The sequence below is a fragment of the Myxine glutinosa genome, chromosome 11 (assembly GCF_964187855.1).
Source record: "Myxine glutinosa chromosome 11, kmMyxGlut1.1, whole genome shotgun sequence".
Lineage (NCBI taxonomy): Eukaryota > Metazoa > Chordata > Myxini > Myxiniformes > Myxinidae > Myxine > Myxine glutinosa.
In genome coordinates, this window is record NC_136271.1 from 104,417,315 (window position 1) to 104,438,997 (window position 21,683).

The window sequence follows — 21,683 nt, forward strand, 5'->3', positions numbered from 1 at the left end:
CTTTCTATCGGGCTGCCCGCTCCGCCTAGTGGAGCACGGACGCGGCCGTTCAAAGCGAGGCCCAGCACGCACCGAGGGCCCGACTCGGCTATAAGTCGTTCTAAACTCTACCCCGTCTAACGTCGATGCTTCACCTGCATGCTTACATCCCGCAGCCCGTTCCTTGCTCACACATCCAGCCGTTTCCATGCCCCTCGTACCGTTCCTTACACACCCAGGTACACCCATTCCACTCACCGCCTTGGTCACACACCTGACCACCGAACACTTTGGCACACACTCGTTGGTAGCACACCTCACCAATACACCTCTTCGCGCCCCCTCCTCGGTCACCTCCTCTGTGACAATCACAGGTGTGCTCTCATTCGCACACCCAACCACGTGCCTCACCACCAACTCCAGCGTGCATTCCCACTCACGCTCTACCATTCCAGGTGTGCATCCTTCCATCCCAGGTGTACATCCTCGCTCACCTGTCACAACTAACTCACGCTCCATGTCACTCTCACTACTTTCACCTCCATTCCTGACAGCGCACTCACCCTTACTCTTGACAGCACACTCTTTCCTCATGCACCTGTCCGTCACACACCTTTCTCGCGCACACTCTCCCGTTACACCCTCTGTAACACTCACCACAGCTGTGCATTCTTCCTTGCCTTTGACAGCGCACTCTTTCCCCATGCACCTGTCCGTCACACACCTTCCTCGCGCACACTCTCCCGTCACATCCTCTGTAACACTCACCACACCGCGCTTCCATGTGCCCCCTCGCACACGCGCTACGACCGACTCACTCTCGCCAGCACCCTCACTCCTTGGCACGCACTTTTTCCTCACACACCCCAGAGTCGGACTTTCTCGCACACCTCCTCTTTCGCACACCAGACCTGTCGCACACTTCACCAACGGCCTCTCACGAACACCCGGGTCCATCTCGACCCCCAAGCCTCTTAAATCACCTGGCGCATCATACGCACGACCATATTGGTCACCACTTACACCGGGTCCTCTTCCTCTTCGCTTCTCCTCCATCACCTGCGAATCCCTCATCCGGTTAATGAGCACATCATCACGATCCAAACACAGACTTTGGACCAATTCTTTTATCTCCTCTTTTATCTCTTTCTTATCCCCTCTCCGTCGCTTCTTAATTTCGCTCATCCCTTCTTCCACTTCTTCTAATTTGTGCTTCACCTCTTTTATTCCCCGGTACGTCTCCTCAAGCTCATCCTCTAAGGCTACCTTGACCGTTTCCAGGTGCGTCCTCACCTGCCGGTCCTTCGTCTCCATTACCTCTATCACCTCGTCCAACCTCGTTGTCAGTCCCTCACGTACCATCTGACATTCCCTCTTTGTCGCTATCAAGTCGTTTTTTATGTCGTTTTGTGTCGCTTTCAACCCTCCTAATACCGCAGTGTTCCTTTGAACCTGCTCCACTAACTCCGTTTGTCCCACCGTCAGCTGCTCCACCTCCTGCGTCAGGTCCTCTATGCCCCCTTGTAACTTTACAGTCCCCTTTCTCACCTCCTTCTCCATGTGCTCCTTACAGTGCCTCACCTCCTCGCGCACTCCTCCGACCTCCTCACTCACTCCTCTTCTGATCTCCTCTCCCATCACTTGCATCTCCTGCCCAGATGCCACCCTCATCTGCTCCATTTCCTCCCTGTGAGCATCCAGTTTGGTTTCTACCCCCATTCTGACCCCCTCTATCTGCTGCTCCATTTGTTTAACTTCCCTTTCCGCTTGGTCCCTCATGTCCCTCAATTTGCCTTCCATACTGTTTTCTAACCCCTCTAACCCATTTTTCACTCCCTCTATTTGATTCTCTTGAGCGGCCATTCTGTTTTCTACCCCCGTTAACCCATTCTTTACTTCTTTTATCCCGTTGTCTAACCCCTCAAATTTCTTTTCTAATCCCTCACCGGTACCCCTCATTTGGCCCTCCAATCGCTCACCCTGAGCATCCATCCGGTTCCCCATTACCCCCATTTGGTCCTCCAATCGCTCACCCTGAGCATCCATCCGGTTTCCCATTACCCCCATTTGGTCCTCCAATCGCTCACCCTGAGCATCCATCCGGTTTCCCAACCGCTCACCCAATCGCTTTCTATCAGCCCTCATTTGCTCACAATTCTGGGCCATAAGGGCCTTCATTTGTATCCAAAACGAGTTCAAATCCATCGGGGGCGCTGCCACGGTTGCCGGCGCGGTGACCAGCGAGGCGCCATTTTGCGCGCCCGCTTCTTCGTGCGTGACGGCGCTATTTTGCGAACCTGCCGCCCTCACTGCTTCGCTCTCCTCCTGTCCCTCATTTTGGTCCTGGATCGACCCTACCTCACTCTCCTTTACCGGACCCCAGCTGTCTTGATCCGCCATAGCGCGACTTTCAAAATTCGGTTTTTTTATTTTTATTTTCGTAAAACAAATTCAAATTTCGCCGTTATAATTTCGCGCGGGAAACGCGCTCCGAATCGATTCGGTCGAGCGCCGTACGCGCTCCGGCTCGATTTTCCCTCCCAAAATTTGGGCCTAACTAATTTAGTCCCGGGTTCGAATTCCACTCCTCGACACCAATTGTTACAGACGTGGCTTGGATGTTATTTACCGAGCGGTTTTATGGTATGACCACGTCTGCACAAGTTACCCGATTGTGCCCGAACGTTGACTAGTCGCGCGATGCTGGCTCAATAAGAAAAAGAAGACACCCGGCTGGATTACAATAACACAATACGACACCAAGGGTTCAGTTCTCAAGACCTCCGGAGGAGGTTATATTAGGGCGGAAGGTCAGATTACAACTACAAGAGGAACAGCATAGAAAGACAGGCACTTAGACACACTTATATTAACCCCGGACAGACGACAGACAAACGGGACAACGGCTGACTCACACGGGGGTTTGATGGCTAGGAAAGGCAGGTATCGATGGCTCCAGGTCCTCCTGGGCTCGGGGCAGGGTACAGTACGGTCCGGTCCGGTCCAAAGATGCGGGGAGGTATCGTCGCGCTGGGGGTGGCGGTGGCTTCTCTCTCCAAGCTGAGGCGCATCTGACGTCACATCCGGCGCGGGGCCGCGTATCTCCGGCGGGGAGTGACACGCCCTCGGCTCGTTAGCTCCGCCCCAGATGGAATCGGCACGTTGCTTCTCATTGGGTGCGTGGGGGGGGTTACTGGCTCCGCCCCTGACGAGGAGCTGACAGCCAGCCCCTTCGGGGTAACGCCGTGGAGCGCATGGTCATGGCGGGTAACCGAGCCGGTGTGAGGACGCACACTCCCCGCCCCTCTGTTGTTGTAGTCGTAGTTGTAGTTGTAATTGTTGTTATTGTTGTTGTTTGGGGAAGAAGATGGGAGGAGGTATGGGAAAGGTCCTAAACTCACTACTGATGCCATATAATCACATTCTGGTGCAACGAAGAGTCATAATTAATGGAAACGAGGCCTTAACTGACATAGATTAAGAATAACTAGGAAGATGTCCGAAAGTTGTCTACGTGTGGTGCGGTGGACCTGGGCACGACATTTAATGGGGGAATAAGGGGAAGGTCGGCTCTACTGATTGTTATTTACATGCAATGGGACTAGGGAATGGGGGATTGGGGAAAGTTGGGGAGTATTGGAGAAAATAGGGGAATATTTACAAGCGGATATGGAGGCCAAATTCCATATTCGCAACAATATGTTTCATAGCTGGCGACTTGGCTGCACAACCCGCAAAAAAATTGAGCAGGGTTCTTCCCACGGAAATGCATTTTTGGTCAGCTCCTTGAAGATTATAAACAAACACAAATCACTTCCCTTTAAAAGGGTTTTCAACGGACAGACAACCAAAAAAAAACCGAGCAGATAGAATTGCTTTTGAACATCAATCATCAAGCGGCGTGGGCCTACCTGGCAGAGTCTCGAGGAGTCGATCGCTTTCCAGCTCTTTCGTCTGACTTTCGCTTCCCAAATTTGTCTTCTGACTTTATCACTTGGAAATCTATACATCTTATATTTCCCAGATTGGTTTGAACAACCAAAAGCAGAACAACCAGTCATTTTGTTTGGCAATAAACAACATTCCCGTACCAAGCTGACGTTCACGCACGGTGAAGTTAGACACAAAATGGCGCCACGAAATCACGTGACCAGAAATCTCGGGTCAGCGCATGGCGCAACTCTTTATACAGGGACTCTAACGCGTACCATACATATCTGGTCACGTGTCATGGGCGCCATTTTGTATCCATTGTGAACATACACAGGGGAAGGCTGTACATATATATATATATATATATATATCAAATATAAAAAAATAACATTGAAGAAGAAGCGCCTTGTCTCATTTTGACAAATAAAATCTGACATGTCCTGTTGAAAACGTCAGACCTTGGACTTGGAGGCTCTGACAGTGTGGTATTAACAAAGTTCCAATGTATACCTTTGGGTTGTGGGGTCAGACTGGTTCACATGGTGGTGGGAGAGAGAGTGATCACATTTCTGCCATACTTGCATATGTAATTAATAGATGGTACCTAGTGATGTTTCCTTTGTTTCTCCCATTTTTGCGGTACAAAATGCCGATGCTCGTATATATTGTATCCATCAGGGATGATGTGCATCTGTACTGTTCTCCCATAACGAAAGATGTGCTGCTGTCCATGAAACCGTACCAGTCACTTGAACCCCATGTGGTACGTATCTTTCATCATTTTGAACGCACCACTATGAGGGTGACAGGATAGCCGAGAGGTATATGCACTCGCCTTTAAGCTGTCTAGCCTGGGTTTGAACCAGCTATGAGCAGTTTTTCCTTGATGTTTCCGATGCAGGGCAATACATTGATGTAGGTGTCGACCGTCGGAAAGACTCACCCGCCAGCACTGGTTGTTTGTGAATGTTGAATATCCCATGGTGTCTTTTGCGAGGAGTAATCGAGTTATCCCTGGAACCCCGGCTAAATTCCAAATTATTTCCTGAATGTGCAGAGGGCACCATCAGTGGCTCAGCTACAAATTGTATCTTCAGAGCTATGAAGCTTTTGGTATGCCAAATTTATCTTGTAAGATCCAGAAAAAGGAGGAATAATTTGAATGGCTTCAGCTGAAGTGGAACGTCCTGAAAACCCGCATTACCTTAGCAATAAAAAAAAAACTTCACATAGACAGCACTGATAGAGCATTTGCAAAGGCACAATGGCATTGCACTCGACACAACAGTTAAACTACATGTGAAAATCATACAATGGCATACCTGTCGATTCTGCTTTGGGAGTAATATTTGATTGCTTTGTACCAAATTATGATCAAGGTGGAATTTAACCATTTATTCAGACGTAAACGGTGAGAAAATTGAGGAATTGCCCATCTGATGATGATGACCATTCCTTTTTGCACCATGACGATGCATAGGGCTGCCGGAGCAGTTTCCTTGGCTATTGGGCACAATCCTGGACGGTTCGCGATGCCGACACAGGATACCCGAATGGCGCATTCATCCCAGCAAGCTGGTACTCAATTTGGCGACCTCGGAAGGATGACACGGGCTGAGTCAACTCCCCTGGCATTAATTCGACGATCGACCGGGATTCGAACTCGGTATCCTAGGATCCCAAACCAGCACCCTAACCGCTAAGCCAACACCAGGCTTAATTGCCCATCTAACATACTCTTATTCATGAAATCGCTTAAATTTTCAAATCCCACTCCCAAGCACATTGCTTCCATCCAAAAGAGTAAAACCTGAGAAACTATTCCTCATTTTGGGGATTCCAAAATAGCAGGTATGCAAAACAACCAAACTCATTTGTTCAGACGGCCTATACTACTCCTGAGCACATGTATGCCACCTGGTCATCTATAGAATATAAGAGGTGGGAACATTCAAGGAAATGCAAAAGACCGATCAGAAATCTTAAATATAACACGCATGTTGATGAAGTTCGGACATCACATTTCAAACATGGACATGGGCGGGGTCTGCGAGCGGCAAATTTGATCGGTCGTGATGATGTAGCTGATGCAGCACTCTTACCTTTGAGCCTAGTATGGGTTTGATTCCCGACACGATGATAAACCGTCAGATGCGAACTTCACGTGCAGGGTGCAAGAGCAGTTGAGGTATCGGTTGCAGCTTGGTCAAATACCGAAATGTTATTGCCTTAACTTGTGGAGAGCACTGCGCTCGTGGCACATCCTCCCTGTAGAGCAGGGGCGGGCAACCTTTTCAGAGTGAGGGCCAGATGAGACTTTTGGAAGGAGATCGCGGGCCGGAGTGAAAAACGAAATCTCAGAATTACTATATTTTGTTTACACTAGGGCATGCCCGTACTATATATATATCTAAAATTATATCCCCCCCCTCTATTTACATGAAATGGTTTGGTCCAAAGCGAACGGCCTGCGAGTACGGTGACAATCCCCCCCCCCTCTATTTACATGAAATGGTTTGGTCCAAAGCGAACGGCTTGCGAGTACGGTGACAATCCCCCCCCTCTATTTACATGAAATGGTTTGGTCCAAAGCGAACGGCTTGCGAGTACGGTGACAATCCCCCCCCTCTATTTACATGCAATGGTTTGGTCCAAAGCGAACGGCTTGCGGAGTTTGGTAAAGAAATCGCCATAGCTCGGTAACTACTTGTCCGATTAATATGAAACCTTGAAAAGGCACATCCTCGGGTCCCCAGCAATATACCTGGCAAGTTTCAAGTATATCGGACCCGTGGTTGTCGAGAAACAGCGGTCACAGACAAACACACAGACACACACACAGAGATTACTGGAATTATAGATAGACTAGGGCATGCCCGTACGTGGGTGCAATGCCCGTACGTGGGTACGTGGGTGCGAGTACGGTGACAATCCCCCCCCCCTCTATTTACATGAAATGGTTTGGTCCATGAAATGTTTTGGTCCATTCGCAACGCCAAAGCGAACGGCGAACGGCTTGCGAGTACAGTGACAATCCCCCCCCTCTATTTACATGAAATGGTTTGGTCCATTCGCAACGACCACAGAACCCCCCCCCCCCCCCCCCCTCTATTTACATGAAATGGTTTGGTCCATTCGCAACGCCAAAGCGAACGGCGAACGGCTAAATCGCCATAGCTCGGTAACTACTTCTGCGATTAATTTAAAACCTTGAAAAGGCACATCCTCGGGTCCCCAGCAATATACCTGGCAAGTTTCAAGTATATCGGACCGGTAGTTGTCGAGAAACAGCGGTCACAGACAAACATACATACAAACATACATACAAACATACACACAGAGATTAGTGGAATTATAGATAGATGAATAGATTGTACAAAAATTGCATTGAACACTCTACAAATCAATGAGACTGCTGGTGCTGTTTGCCATGAAGAAGTATTTCCATGTCTGGCTCGATGGTTGAGGTAGACAACAGAAGAATGTCATTGAGGTGGCGGTCCGAGAGTTGGGAGCGAAGGTGAGACTTCGTGTACTTCATTTTCGAGAAGAGCTGTTCACAGCAGTAGGTGCTGCCGAACATGGCCACAATGCGTTGGACATGGGCAATGTATTTTTGAAAATTGTTAGAAGGGAGAACGGTGTCGCGGAAGAAGGACAATGGAGAAGAGGTGCGGAACTTCGCCTTCATTTCATCGTTGCACTGCAGCTCCACCAACTCCATCTGTAAGGAGGCAGGGGCGTCTTCCACGGGGAAGTCAAAGGGAGCAGTGAAAAGCTTGAAGTCCGCAGCCAGCACCCTGACTCCTGCAAAACGGGAAGCAAATTCCTCACGTAGAGAGTTGACGACACTAACGCAAGTGCCCAGGTCCACATCGTCAGGGGCACATGCAGCAAGGCGAGGAAAATGCACAAACTGACCAGAAGCCAATTGAGCCTCCCACAAGCGCAGTTTAACCTCGAAGGCAGTGATGTGCGCGTACATGTCTGTCACGAGAATGTCTTTGCCTTGCAGCTTTATGTTGAGGGTGTTCAGGTGCGCCGTGATGTCCGTGAGCAGGGCCAGGCGAGCTAGCCACCGCGGATCAGAGAATTGATCAGTGTGGGGAAGGTTCTTCTGACGTAGAAAGGTGGCAATCTCCTGCTGTAGGTCGCACACCCGAGACAGCATGGCCCCACGACTCAGCCAGCGTACCTCACAGAAGTAGAGCAGGTCGTTGTAGTGCACGTTCACCTCGTCCATCAGTGCCTGGAACTGACGATGGTTAAGGCTGCGGGAGAGGATGGAGTTGACGACCTTCACCACGACAGACATGACACCAACGAGGTTGGCAGACTTAGCGCACAGGGACTCTTGGTGGATGATGCAGTGCATCTTGTTAATGGGCTGAGTGTATCCGGCGGCTGCACAGTGACGCACTAGCAGCGAAGCGGCGCCCTTCTTCTCACCAACCATCGCCGGGGCACCGTCGGTCGTCACACACACAAGACGGGAGAGGTCCAGGGAGTGCTGATCAACACACAGAAGCACGGCGTCGCAGATGTCTTTCCCAGTGGTGGTGTCGCGCAGCGGGACAAGCTGGAGGAATTCCTCACACACTTGAAAGTCAGCGGTGACGCCACGGATGAAAACGGACAGCTGGGCCGTGTCCTTTGTGTCGGTGCTCTCATCCAGAGCGAGGGAAAAGGCGACGAAATTTGAGCTGCGTGTTTTGAGTGAGTCGTGCACGTTTTCCGACATATCCTCGATGCGGCGACGAACGGTGCGGGACGAAAGGCTCACGTTCTCAAAGGCGGAACGCTGCTCTGGACAGACGGAGTCCACTACAGCGAGGAGGCATTCCTTGATGAAGTCCCCATCCACGAATGGCTTCATTCGGCGAGCAAGGATGCGGGAGACTTCATAACTGGCGCGCGTCACCTTTTCGGCCTCAGTATTCTGCTTGCGGAAGAGTGAAGTTTGTTTCTCCAAGTTGCCTGATAGTCTAACCATGGCGTCCTTCCTTTCGGTGGCAGACACCGACGCGAAGTTTGACGAGCGGTGCTCTGTCTCCCAGTGGCGGCGCACGTTGTACTCTTTTAGGACAGCCAAAGTCTTCAAGCATATGAGGCACTGGGCCTGTCCAAAGCGCTCGATGAAGAAGTACTTCTCCCACTCAGGGTTGAAGATCCGACGCTCGAGGTCCACTTTCCTCTTCTTAACACGCTGGGTCGCAGACATGATGAGCTGAAAAGGAAGAAAATTAGGTATATCAGCAATGAATAAATGATGTAACAGCAAGCAATCTGGGGCACAAAAAATCTCGGAAGACGAATTGTACAGATGAATGTATTTATTTTGCGCGCACGTGGCCAACGCTGAATATGACACAGTTTCACCGTAAAACTGAAATACAGGAAATGAATCAGTCTGCATACTTTTTTTTTTAAAGAGTTCGTTCCTTTTAAACAAAAGTTCGTCAATTTCGTTTTCCTTTTAAACAAAAGTTCGTCAATTTCTTTTTTCTTTTACAAACAGAAAGTTCGTTATATATATTTTTTCTTTACAAATAGAAAGTTCGTTATATTTTTATTTTTACAAATAAAAAGGGAGAATAAAATTATTTAAACGCAGCAAATGAAAGATAATAACATGTTCTAACAAACAAAACAAAGCAAATTGAAAGAAAGTGAAAATTGAAATAGGTTTAGAGAACTCTGCGTCGCTTACCTCTTTGTTGCAAGTTATTTGTCCCAGACACCAACGTTTGTCGCAAGCTGACTGAATCGGAAGGACGTCCGTATCACATGCCGGCTGATTTGAAAAGACCGCCTATCAGCAAGCAGGCGGTGTCTAGGCAAGACAGTTCCCCGTGCGCATGTCTTCCGGAAGAGGACGGTGCTGAAGACAAAATGTCCCTTTCTTGAATTCAGACCGGCTAAATATAAACTCTTACATTTACAAATGATATGAGTTTTACTGGGAGGTCCGCGGGCCGGATTGCAATAATAAAGCCTAGCAGGGTGGCGGGCCGGACGCTAAGCCTTCGCGGGCCGGATGTGGCCCGCGGGCCGGGGGTTGCCCGCCCCTGATGTAGAGCAACAACACTAACGGCAGTCATGTGTGAGAGAAGATGAGCCCCAAACCTTTAAAATGTAAATATTAGATAATATATAAATGTTTAAATTGCAAATGGATTTAAACCCAATTCCAATTGGATAAATAATACTTTTATAAGAACTTTTACCAAAACCCTTAACGAAATCCGTTTGTGCTGAAGAAGATTGTCATTTTCTCGTTAGAAGTTAAGAGGCCGATTTCTTACATGAACGAAATACATTTAAACACTTGGTACTTGGATATCTAGGGGAGTGGAATCAAGAGCTTCATTGACCGAGTTTTGTTGAAATTGACCGAGTGTCTTCTTGATCACACTGTGTAAGGGTAGAGAGTTTCAGAAAAAGAGGAGGGAGGCTTTGACTACCTCTTTGGGCTCACCGAGCGAGGACTGGCGAGTCCGTTGCTTCTCTGTTCTGGGGAAAGGGTAATGGGGAGTAAAACTGTTTGCACTTATTGCCTGAATTGAACCTACTCGCCTGGATTGCTCCAGTGCCCTTCTCCCGTTCCTTTCCATTCCAAGGCAGATCGAACACCGCAGGTTAGCCTCCAACAAACGGCTCTGATTCAAGACCAAATGACTTCATGACTAGAACAGACAGACTCCACTCATTCGACAGATTTGTTCCTCCACCTTTTATGCGTCTCATGAGGGGTGGCCTCTTTTACGCCCCGCCTTTATCAGGCATGGTTGCCGGGAGCAAGGGTCACGTGCTGTCCCATTTCGTCCAGCTGGTTGAAGTGGTTGAAACGCTGTTATTGAAATGGCATCATGGTTGAAACAGTCTTGTCGTGCAAGTGTGAGTGGATGACGAGCGAACGAAGTGAGATGATGGTCGTTGGTCTTGAGCTGGAGGAAGGCGATGGAATTGGGGAGGGATGGTGGGAGGAGGAAGAGAGGATTGGAGAGGAAGAAGAAGTGGGGGAAAACGTAACTGATTCCACACAACCCATATCCCCTTTGAACCCCATTAGACACAAGGGAGGGCTGTCTGGAACATGTAATAATGAAATAACTAATTCTGGAACCACTATGTTGGGTGCTTTTGCCGGGGATTGATGGTTCGCAGAACTGTAACAAAATCATAGCCTCTCACCCTTGATTGATTATCCAGAAAATCGTTTAGAATTGTCGCCGTAGTTGCGTTGGCTGTCTGTTCCCCATGCGGTGCCAAGCGAACTGGGTTTCTGAATTCACTGCAACTCACCAGGTTTGGCACTTCCAAGCCGGCCTGGGTTTTGTGACCAACCCGAGATTGACAAACTATGAAAATCACTTGTTAAATGAGTTGCCCTCCTCAAAGCCAAGACTATTTGCCAAATACCTTAAAGCTGATTGAAAATTGCTCTGAAGGAATGTTCACCTGAGCTTTTCAGACAGTGGTGCCGAGGCGACCATTCTGGATAAAAGAGGTCCTGCTGTGTAATAAATCTGTTGATGACTACCAGAGTCCATTGGACATGAAACGCTTGCATGAAGTAACCTTTGTGTGTCGTGTTGAAAACTTTGCAAACTCAGCTGATATCATCACAAGCGAAATTTGTTTAATTTAAACCCAAATGTGCCGGAAATTTCTTACTTTGTGTTCTCATTTGGCAGGTGATCATCGAGGTGAACTGTGCCACGCCAATCATTCTAACTCATGGTCTATCAGGCAAGGTGAGGTTCAGACCATTGCACTCGTCAATCATGGTGGCATCTCATGTGGTTGGGATGAAAAGCTGGCAGCAGCACCAAAAAATAATTGAGTGGCACAACTGTAACATCATAATAATCTGGGTATTTATTATTTATTTTTTTATTTTATTTAAAAGAGAGGCTGAGTAGGGTCGAGGATGATGTGGTTGAGCTTCAAAGTGGTTGGATGTCAATGAAAGCTAGTCTGTTGGGAGCCGTTGGTGAGGTATGTGGATGGACAAAAGGACCACTGAGGCACTCGGAAACATGGTGGTGGGATGATGAAGTTGGAAAGAGGATTGACGAGAAGAGGAAGAAGTTCAAGGAGTGGCAGAAGGTGAAGGGTACGGGAGCAGAAACAGCAGAGCATGAAAGTTGTAAGGCAGCCAAGAAGGCTGCAAAGAAAGAGGTAGCAAAGGCGCAGGAGGCATGCAGGAAAATGTTCGGAGAACGCTTGGATTCGGAAGAGGGTCAGAGAGTGGTATTCAGGATTGCAAAGCAGATTGCGAAAGAGAGGTGTGATGTGATGGGGGTGAGTTGCTTGAAGGATGAAGTGGGACAAATCGTTGTGGACCCAGATGGAATTAAAGGAAGATGGAAAAGATATACGGAAATGCTGTTGAATACAGAGAATGAATGGGATGGCAACATAGAGAGTAACCCAGTTTTAGGACCGGCAGAGAAGATAACTGAGAAGGAAGTTGAGGAAGCGATAAAAGCAATGAAGAGTAGAAAAGCGGGAGGGCCGACGGGAGTTGTGGGAGATATGTTGAAGGCAGCAGGAAGTTGGGGTGTGAAGAGAATGACAGAGATCTGTAATCTGGCGGTGAAAGAAGGCCGCATTCCAGTGGATTGGGAACTGAGTACCCTCGTCCCTCTATACAAGGGGAAAGGTGACCCTCTAGAGTGTGGCTCGTACCGAGCGATAAAGTTATTGGAGCATGGAATGAAGGTATTGGAAAGGGTGTTGGAGAGGAGGATAAGGAAGAAAGTGAAGATCGACGAAATGCAGTTTGGATTTATGCCAGGAAGAGGAACGACAGACGCGCTTTTTATTGTGAGGCAGTTGCAGGAGAAGTACATGGAGAAGAGGAAGAAGTTGTTTCTTGGGTTTGTTGATCTGGAGAAAGCATTCGATCGGGTTCCACGCAAAGTATTGACATGGGCAATGAGGAAGTTAGGAGTGGAGGAATGGTTGATCAGAGTAGTGATGGCAATGTACAAAAGAGCGCGCACAGCTGTAAGGACGAAGGACGGGAACAGTGGTGAGTTTGAGGTGAAGGTGGGAGTGCATCAGGGGTCGGTACTAAGTCCACTACTATTTGTAGCTGTGATGGAGGTGCTGTCTCAGAATGTAAAGGAGGGTTTACCGTGGGAGTTGTATGCAGATGATCTGGTGTTGATTGCGGAAAGTATGGATGCACTGAAGGAAAAGATGAACAAGTGGAAGGAATGTATGGAGACAAAAGGTCTGAAGGTGAATATCGGAAAGACGAAGGTGATGGCAAGTGGTAAAGCATGTGGTGAGGTGGAAAGAACTGGGAAGTGGCCCTGTGCTGTGTGCAGGAAGGGTGTCGGAGTGAACTCCAGTCAATGTACAATGTGCATTGAGTGGGTTCATCAAAAATGTAGTGGTCTGAGAGGGTCATTAACCAGTGTGGCAGCTACATTCAAATGTAAGGTGTGCACAGAGGGAGCTGCAGATGGAGGAAATGCTGAGTTGGATCTTGGAGACGGCGTGAAGCTGGAAGGTGTGAAAACATTTTGCTACCTCGGAGACATGCTGAATGGAGAAGGTGGATCAGACTCAGCAACGGTTGCTGGAGTGAGATGTGCATGGAAGAAGTTTCGGGAACTGAGTGGCGTGCTGATGAGGAGGGGAGTGTCGTTGAAGCTGAAGGGAAAGGTGTATGCTGCATGTGTGAGAAGTGTTATGATTTATGGGAGCGAGACATGGGTAATGAACGTAGAGCAGCAACGAAGGTTGGAAAGGGTGGAAATGCGAATGGTTCGGTGGATGTGCGGAGTATCGTTGAGAGAGAGGAAGACAAATGATGAATTGCGAAAAATGATGGGAATAGAGCCTGTGATTGATGCTGTGAAGAGGAACAGGTTGAGATGGTTTGGTCATGTGTTGAGGAAGGATGAAAGTGACTGGTTGAGAAGAGTGATGGAAATCATTTCAGAATCATTGGAATCTCCCGCGATGAAGCTAACTCCAAGGGCCTCTCACTCACTCACCGCAGGCAGGTTGGTGGTCTTTCCGTCTTCTACCGACTCCTCTCTGGCCTTGCCCCCCCAGCTCTCTCTGGGCTCTGTCCGCAAATATTCCTACAGGTCGCACAAGATCTGCCTGCAACCCTCTTATGGTCAAACTGCCAAAATCAAGACTCTCTGCTCACCTTCACTCCTTCATTCCTCTTTTCTCTCGCCTCTGGAACAAACTCCCACACTCTCTTCAATCCCACTCCACCCTCCAGGTCTTTAAAACAGCTGTTCACCACCATCTCTTATCTTCCCCTATTCAAAACCTTGATCTTTTCTACCCCCGCTAATTTCACCCCAATTCCACTTTTTTGAAATACCAACTTCTGTCCTGGAAGTCCTTGGTGTCCTTGTGTTTTATACTTCTCCCTCCCCCCCCCCCTTCCCATGCCTTCTCCCCCCAAGCCCTCTCCCTTCCACACATCTCCCTGCTCTCAAATGTTGTGTTTGTGTGCTTCCCCTTCTCTCCCCATCTTGTTTTCCGCTCCCACCTTTTATATATTTTGTTTGTCTGGTTGATTTGTTTGTGAAGTAAATGTTAGCTCTTTCACGAGCCTCGATTCAGTATACAAAAAAATAAATAAATAAATAAATTGAATGTGGAAGGAAGTATAGGATGGGGAAGACCGAGAAAGACTTGGCTAAAGATGGTGGAAGAAGAAATGCGGGCAAGGGGGTTAACAAGGAGAGATGCAGAAAATAGGGCAAGATGGAGAAATTGTCATGGGGACCGCAAGGCTAACCCCCACTCTAGCAGGGAAAATGGCCTTAAAATGCTTGTTGTTGTTGTATTTTTTATTTATTAATATTGTCTAGAACACAAATCTGTTAGACTGTACAGGTGCATAGGGGTTAAAGGTCAGCGAATGGGTTAAGTTATGGTGCTTTTGCTGTCTGTGAAATGAAGGAAGTGGTTGTCGTGGTGACCCTAATCCCAGCTGCACACTGTCCTGGCTCTGTCATGTGAGTATATCTGCACACCAGTTAGTCCGCTTGTCTATTGTACTTGATTAAAAAAATATTATTATGATAACGATGTCGACTCCTTTTTGTATCGTGATGACATAGAGCTGCCGAATAAGTTTCATGAAAACACTCCACCGCATCTATTAGTGCAATTAGCTGTCCCCCATTTTCCCCATTGAAACAATGCCCTGACATTCGTGGGATTTTCCTCACCATTCATGGGATTTTCCTCGCCATTCGTGGGATTTTCCTCAACATTCACAGAACCGGGGGGAACCTATCCCCTCCCCTTTTCCCATTGAAACAATGGCCCCACATTCGTGGCATTTTCCAGGAACGCATCTCCCACGAATATCGGGGTCCAACTGTAGTTATTACAAGATATTCTGCAACAAGGTGAAGATTTTTCTCCAAGTCATCTTCATAGTGGTGTTATTTCAGGAGTGCTCATCCTAAAAAGGGTGATTTGAAGTCTCCAAAGGATGACTGCGCTGGTGTTCCATCAATGAATTACCCCTCATACATACATATTACATTCACACGTACGTTACATACATACATATTTTACCTACACATTCCATGCATATAATATACATATTACATACATATTTTAAATGCATACATGTTGCATAGATACATACATACGTATACATATTGCTACGGTTTTGAGATTGGCACATTGAAGTCGTTAAAGGGTTGCCCCCCATAGTTAGTCACACGAACAACATAAAGGCCCATTGGTAGTATAGTTATGTCTTAGTATGTGTAAGAATAGGCCATTTCCCGTCTTAGAGCCTGCGTTGTGTAAAGACAGGAAAATAGGCTTTACTTGCCACCGATTTCCCAGCTACCCTAGCCTCGCTCCAGTTTGTTAAGCATTGGCTGCCCACTAGTCGAGTAACACGAGGTAGGCCTGAGAAGGAGGAGCGCGGGGTCGGGGTGGGGGCGGCGTTGAGACCGGGAGCGGCAGAAGGCGATGACGGTAAGAGCCACCAGCCAATCAGGGCTCTAGCGGCATGGTGTGAGAGGGCGTGGTGAGGCGCGTCTGGTGAGTTCGAGAAGGTTCGCGGGGTGTGCCTATATAACGCGCTGCGCAAAGCCCTCGAGAGGACTCGCAGAGGAGAGAGCGAGAGAGAGGACTTACCAGCAGGACGAGGACTTGAACGGCGGTGGCGAAAGGATTCGGACTCGCAAGATAAGCGCGTTGTTTTGAGAACTTGCGAAGGATACGCGCGTTGTTTGAGGGCTTGCGCAGAGAGAGAGAAGAAGAGGCGTTGAACTGTACAAAGTCCGCGGGCGCAGCCAGGCGTGCCGGGAACGCATATTGCGCTTTTCACCCACGCGAGTAAGCGTGGCCATAGCCGCAAGTGGATAACCGCCAGCCGCGTCAAAGTCCGCTCCCTACCAATTGGCCCCGTGATAACTCGCTCCATTCAGACGACACGCGGAGAGCTCCTGCTTCACCTACTTCCACCTCCAAGGGACGTGCCGGGGGCGGAGAGAGAGCTGCACGGAAGCCATCCCTGGACGCGCTGGTGAACATCGTCCTGCCATCTGCAATCCCCGTGTGAGTGTGTGTGTGAGACGGGCCCGTGTCCTTGGGTATTAAGTAAGACTGTTTTTAAGGATTTGCTCTGTCTCTGCTCTTGAATCATTGTGTATAGTGTAAATAAATTCTGTTCTTCCTTCCAATTCGATCGTCTTTGTGATTTCGCCATTGACTAAGCGTGGTACGAATAAGAACCGCTTGAATCGGGGTCTAGTAATTAATAATAGCGCGAGTCACGTGTACGCAAACCGCTCGGCGTATCACCAACACACGTGGTTCATGCGGGGCTTATCTCCTCGCTTCAGGGCAGCGGGAGTATTTAGGTAATAGCGAATTTGGTCCTGATACCCTATTTCGCGCTGTCCGGAAGGGACGTCATAGGTCCTGGGTCGCGCCAGGTCAGTCAAAGACAAGGGGACTAATCCCCCCTTGGTAAGGGGATACATAATATATGTATGCATGCATTGTAACAATATATATTACATACTTGCATACATTTTTATATACACAGAGATATAACATATTTCCACATGCATATATTACGTACATATTACATAAATGCATAGTAAATACACATTACCTTCCAGACAGGTACACAGTGTGGTAGGGTGGCCGAAAACCAAAAAAGTTTGAAAAGTCACACTCATACCTCGTGCCCCCGTTCCTTTGAGCATTAAAAGTATACATCATAAATTTCAGTCAAATTGAATAGTATTTAGAGGTCGCTCCAAAATGCACATTTCCACCCCAAGAGCAAGAAATACAAATTTTGTAATTTAATGTACACAAATTGACCAACCAAAGCTACCAAGTTAAATGGATATTTCAAACACAAATGGGAGAAACTTCCAGGACAACCATCACTGCATCCCTCCAATGATCTGGGCTTTATGGCATAGTGGCCAGACGGAAGCCTCTCCTCAGTGAAAGATACATGAAAGCCCACTTGGAGTTTGCAAAAAAGCACCTAAAGGACTCTCAGACTGTGAGAAACAAGATTCTGTGGTCTGATAAAACCAAGATTGAACTGTTTGGCTTCCGTCTGGCCACTCTGCCATAAAGCCCAGATCGGTGGAGTGTTGCAGTGATGGTTGTCCTTCTGGAAGTTTCTCCCATCTCCACACAGGATCTCTGGAGCTCAGCCAGAGTGACTATCGGGTTCTTGGTCACCTCTCTTACCAAGGCCCTTCTCCCCCGATTGCTCAGTTTGGCCGGGCGGCCAGCTCTAGGAAGAGTCCTGGTTGTTCCAAACTTCTTCCATTTAAGAATTATGGAGGCCGCTATGCTCTCGGGAACCTTCAATGCAGCAGAGATTTTTTTTTTTGTAGGCTTCCCCAGATCTGTGCCTCGACACAATCCTGTCTCTGAGCTCTGCAGGCAGTTCCTTCGACCTCATAGCTTGGTTTTTGCTCTGATATGCATTGTCATCTGAGACCTTATATAGACAGGTGTGTGCCTTTCCAAATCATGTCCAATCAATTGAATTTACCACAGGTGGACTCCAATCAAGGTGTAGAAACATCTCAAAGATGATCAAGAGAAATGGGAGACACCTGAGCTAAATTTCAAGTGTCATAGCAAAGGGTATGAATACTTATGTCAATGTGATATTTCAGTTTTTTCTTTTTAATAAATTTGCAAAACTTTCTAAAAATCCTGTTTTCTCTTTGTCATTATGGGGTATTGAGTGTAGATTGATGAGGGGAAAAAATGAATTTAAACTATTTCAGCATAAGGCTGCAACATAACAAAATGTGAAAAAAGTGAAGGGGTCTGAATACTTTCTGAATGCACTGTACATACACAGACAGAGTTGCCTTATTTAATATGGTAAGATGTGTGTTGTTTTGTCTTGATTTATTTTTATTCACGATTACTTTGGTGGTGTTGCATTATTTAATTGTGGCAATATACCTGTCAGGTTTCTGTTTGAAGGCATGCGAGGCACAGTACTTTACACTGGAGACTTCCGTGTGGCTCGGGGGAAAGCTTCATGCATCAGTGCCTTGCACTCTGCCACCCAGTAAGCTTTGTGCTCTTTCACTTTCTCACATTGTCATTTTATCATGCCTCCAACAAAGTTTTCTCATTCTTCATATTACAAGACTTGCTTTGTGATGTACAAGCATACACACATGAAGGAATTTTTTTCCCCCCACAAAGTTCCGAAGTTTTCCTTTTCCATAGAGTCAAGAACATCCAGAGCATATACGTAGACACAACGTTCTGTGACCCCAAGCTCTACCATATCCCGACAAGAGTAAGTAACAAGTATCTGTTCACACGTCTGGCACAATCAAAACAAATTGCCTGGATCCTTAAGACTAATGACTATCACTTTGTTGTCTGTTCAAGATGCCTTTCTTGAAACCTGCCATAGTTGTTTACTTTCACAACACCCTCAACTTGGAATCGGGATTAAAATGCTGTCCATCCAAAGTCTCCGCTTAGTTATTTATATACTGTAGCATGAACTATTAGGAAAAATTCTTACATGCTCAAAGGAAAAAGAAAAGGGAAAAAACAATGATGCTAGAGACATTGAATTTACATTCTAAAAGGTTCAAATGATGCACAAAGGTTTGAAATTTGTAAATAGATTTTTAAATTTGCCTAACATTTAACATTACAAGAGCTGATGCTAAAACACTTTTCTGCATGCATGTGTCCATTCTTTGTATAGGTCATGCGTGTAGAAAACTAGTCTTTTCGTCAGAAAACAAAAGTCTGGAGAAGTCGACCAATGCTGGGTATGGTTGAGGAAGAAGAGGAAGAGGAAGAGGCAGATCTTGCATGTGCTTGATGAAAAAAAAAAAAAAAAAAAAATGTGCTTGATGTATGGGGTAAAATATGCAACCAAGCTGTCCTCCTGCCAGCGCTTCAGGAAGTGCAGGATCGGGATGTTTGGAGAAATGTGATCATGAATGTCACCAGAAGTCGGACACGACTTGACAGAACTAGATGACTTTTGCTCACGAGAATGAAGCATGTATGGAGCAATCTAGGAAAGTCATACTGGAGGCTTGGAAGCTATCTGGAGGGACAGCCCTGCACTTGACATCATGCTGTTTGAGATTTGCACCTGGAGTTGCACCTTTCGAGCTAAGTAAGAGCTAAGAGCTAAGACCTAAGAATAAGAGCTAAGGACTCAACTAGAACTCCAAGCAGGTCGTCTTTGGATTGATTGGCTAATTTTGTGGTGTGTGTTGGTGTGCACAGGAGGTGTGTGTAGAAGCTATTGGTAAATTGGCAGAGGAATGGCTATCTCGGAGTCGTCATCACATTGTCTGGCTGGAATGCAAATCAAAATTTGGCTACGAGTTCCTCTTTGTCAATATTGCACAGCGTCTGCACATAAAGGTACGTACTCCATCATGGGTGATTATATTGTTGGAAGCTGTGGTGTATTGGGTGATAATAATATCTAAACTGATGTGATGTTGCTTTAAACGAGGCCTATTCCCAAACTCATAACCTTCCTCATCATGTACCTGCTTCATATAAACACAAAGCAATTTTTGAGGCAAGAGAGGATGATTAGCAACTACCCAGTAGCTGTTGGAATGATTGGAACTAGAACAGTCAATTTATTTCAGGTATGTGCATTCTTTAAGTGAGCAATTTTATCAAGGGTAATAAATGTTATTCTAAATTTAAATGATGCTATTATTACCTCTGCCACTGAAGGTGGGTGCAGGTTATGTTTTCACCCCTGTCTGTCTATTTGTGAACAACATATCTCAAAGTTGTGGGCGGATTTGGACAAAATTTGGTGGAGAGGTCGCGTATATGTGACAAGGACGAAATTATTTATATGCAGTATATCTCAAAACGTGGTGGACGGATTATGACAAAACTTTGTGGATGAGTTGGATAGGTGACAAGAACAAGCGATTTGATTTGGGTGTGTGGCAATGACGACTGGTTAGGATGCGGATCCGGCCTATTGGTCAGATACAAAAGGTAAACTGTTCAGTCTGGCAGAGGCACGCACTCTGCCGAGTGCCGTTGTAGTCACTTTCGTTATTAGAAGTGGCCTTGCAAAAATGCCACGATAAGCTACCTATACACCTCAACATGGATTTCGCCCAAGGTGGAAAACCCCCTTGGGGAGGGGGCAAATTCAGTCGCTACATCCTACATCGTGTGATCCTAAGCCCTCCTGTCACGTTTGGTTGGGATTGGATAAGTAACAACTGAATGCATCTTGGTCAGATAGACACCAAATTACGTGTTTTAGTATGATGGGCAAATTAGGGACTCGTCATAAATGGCCATTTTCAGGATTTTGCAATGTAGATGTCAAACTGCACAATATTATATTTTTATGAGGGAGGGAGGGGTTGCTCTCATGGCAATAGGTTTGTCCAGAGTTGTCCTTTCCATGACACAAACTGTTTGCTCACCATGGCCAGTTTAAAAGCCAAAGGCTTCAGGTGGGTCAGCAGCCTAATGCAGAAAATTGCAGCCATCGGCAAAGCATTGGCCAAAAACACATCATCTTTAAATATTCATATCCAAATGGGCATAGTGTTGCTCTTTCAAAATATATAAACAAGAAATATGTCGTGCATAGCACAATACTTGCATAATTCCTAAAATAAGTTGTCGACCTCAAAAACAATTGGTGTTTCAATTCAGTGACCTGATATGCAAAACCTCTTCAGATTTCAAGTAAATTGGATGAAAATTGACAATTTTATAAATTTGGCCTATGTGGACCTTTTGGCCTATGTTGACCTCAAAAATAATTGGTGTTTCAATTCAGTGACCTGATATGCAAAACCTCTTCAGATTTCAAGTAAATTGGATGAAAATTGACAATTTTAGAAATTTGGCCTATGTTGACCTTTTGGCCTATGTTGACCTCAAAAATAATTGGAGGTTGAATTAATTGACCTGATGTGTAAATCCTCTTCAAATATCAAGTAAATCGGATGAAAATTGAGGATTTTATAAATTCGACAAAGTTGGCGACCTTTGGCCTATGTTCATCTTTTGACCCCCAAAACAACGGGCTTCTTCCTTACGACCAACTCTACCATTTGGTGAAGTTTCCTGAAGATCGGTTTAAAATTAGGCAATAGGCAGACTGTAGGCGATAGACAGACAGAATAATGCACAAGACCAACCACATATACTTGAAAAATCTTCGACGTAAATTGGACGCTGGTGGCCAAATAAATTCCTCATTATGTTCCAGTTAATCTTTATTT

General features: G+C 46.6%; 1 protein-coding gene across 1 annotated transcript in view; it reads left to right on the forward strand.

Annotated features, from left to right (window-relative positions):
• DCLRE1C (DNA cross-link repair 1C) overlaps positions 1-21,683 on the forward strand; it is a 51,422-nt gene that overhangs the window by 4,954 nt on the left and 24,785 nt on the right. Inside the window, exons 3-8 of the mRNA XM_068129888.2 lie at positions 4,591-4,675; positions 11,610-11,669; positions 14,860-14,915; positions 18,389-18,490; positions 18,655-18,727; positions 19,687-19,827. Coding sequence (XP_067985989.1) covers positions 4,591-4,675; positions 11,610-11,669; positions 14,860-14,915; positions 18,389-18,490; positions 18,655-18,727; positions 19,687-19,827 — 517 coding nt within the window. The remainder of the gene's footprint in view (positions 1-4,590; positions 4,676-11,609; positions 11,670-14,859; positions 14,916-18,388; positions 18,491-18,654; positions 18,728-19,686; positions 19,828-21,683) is intronic.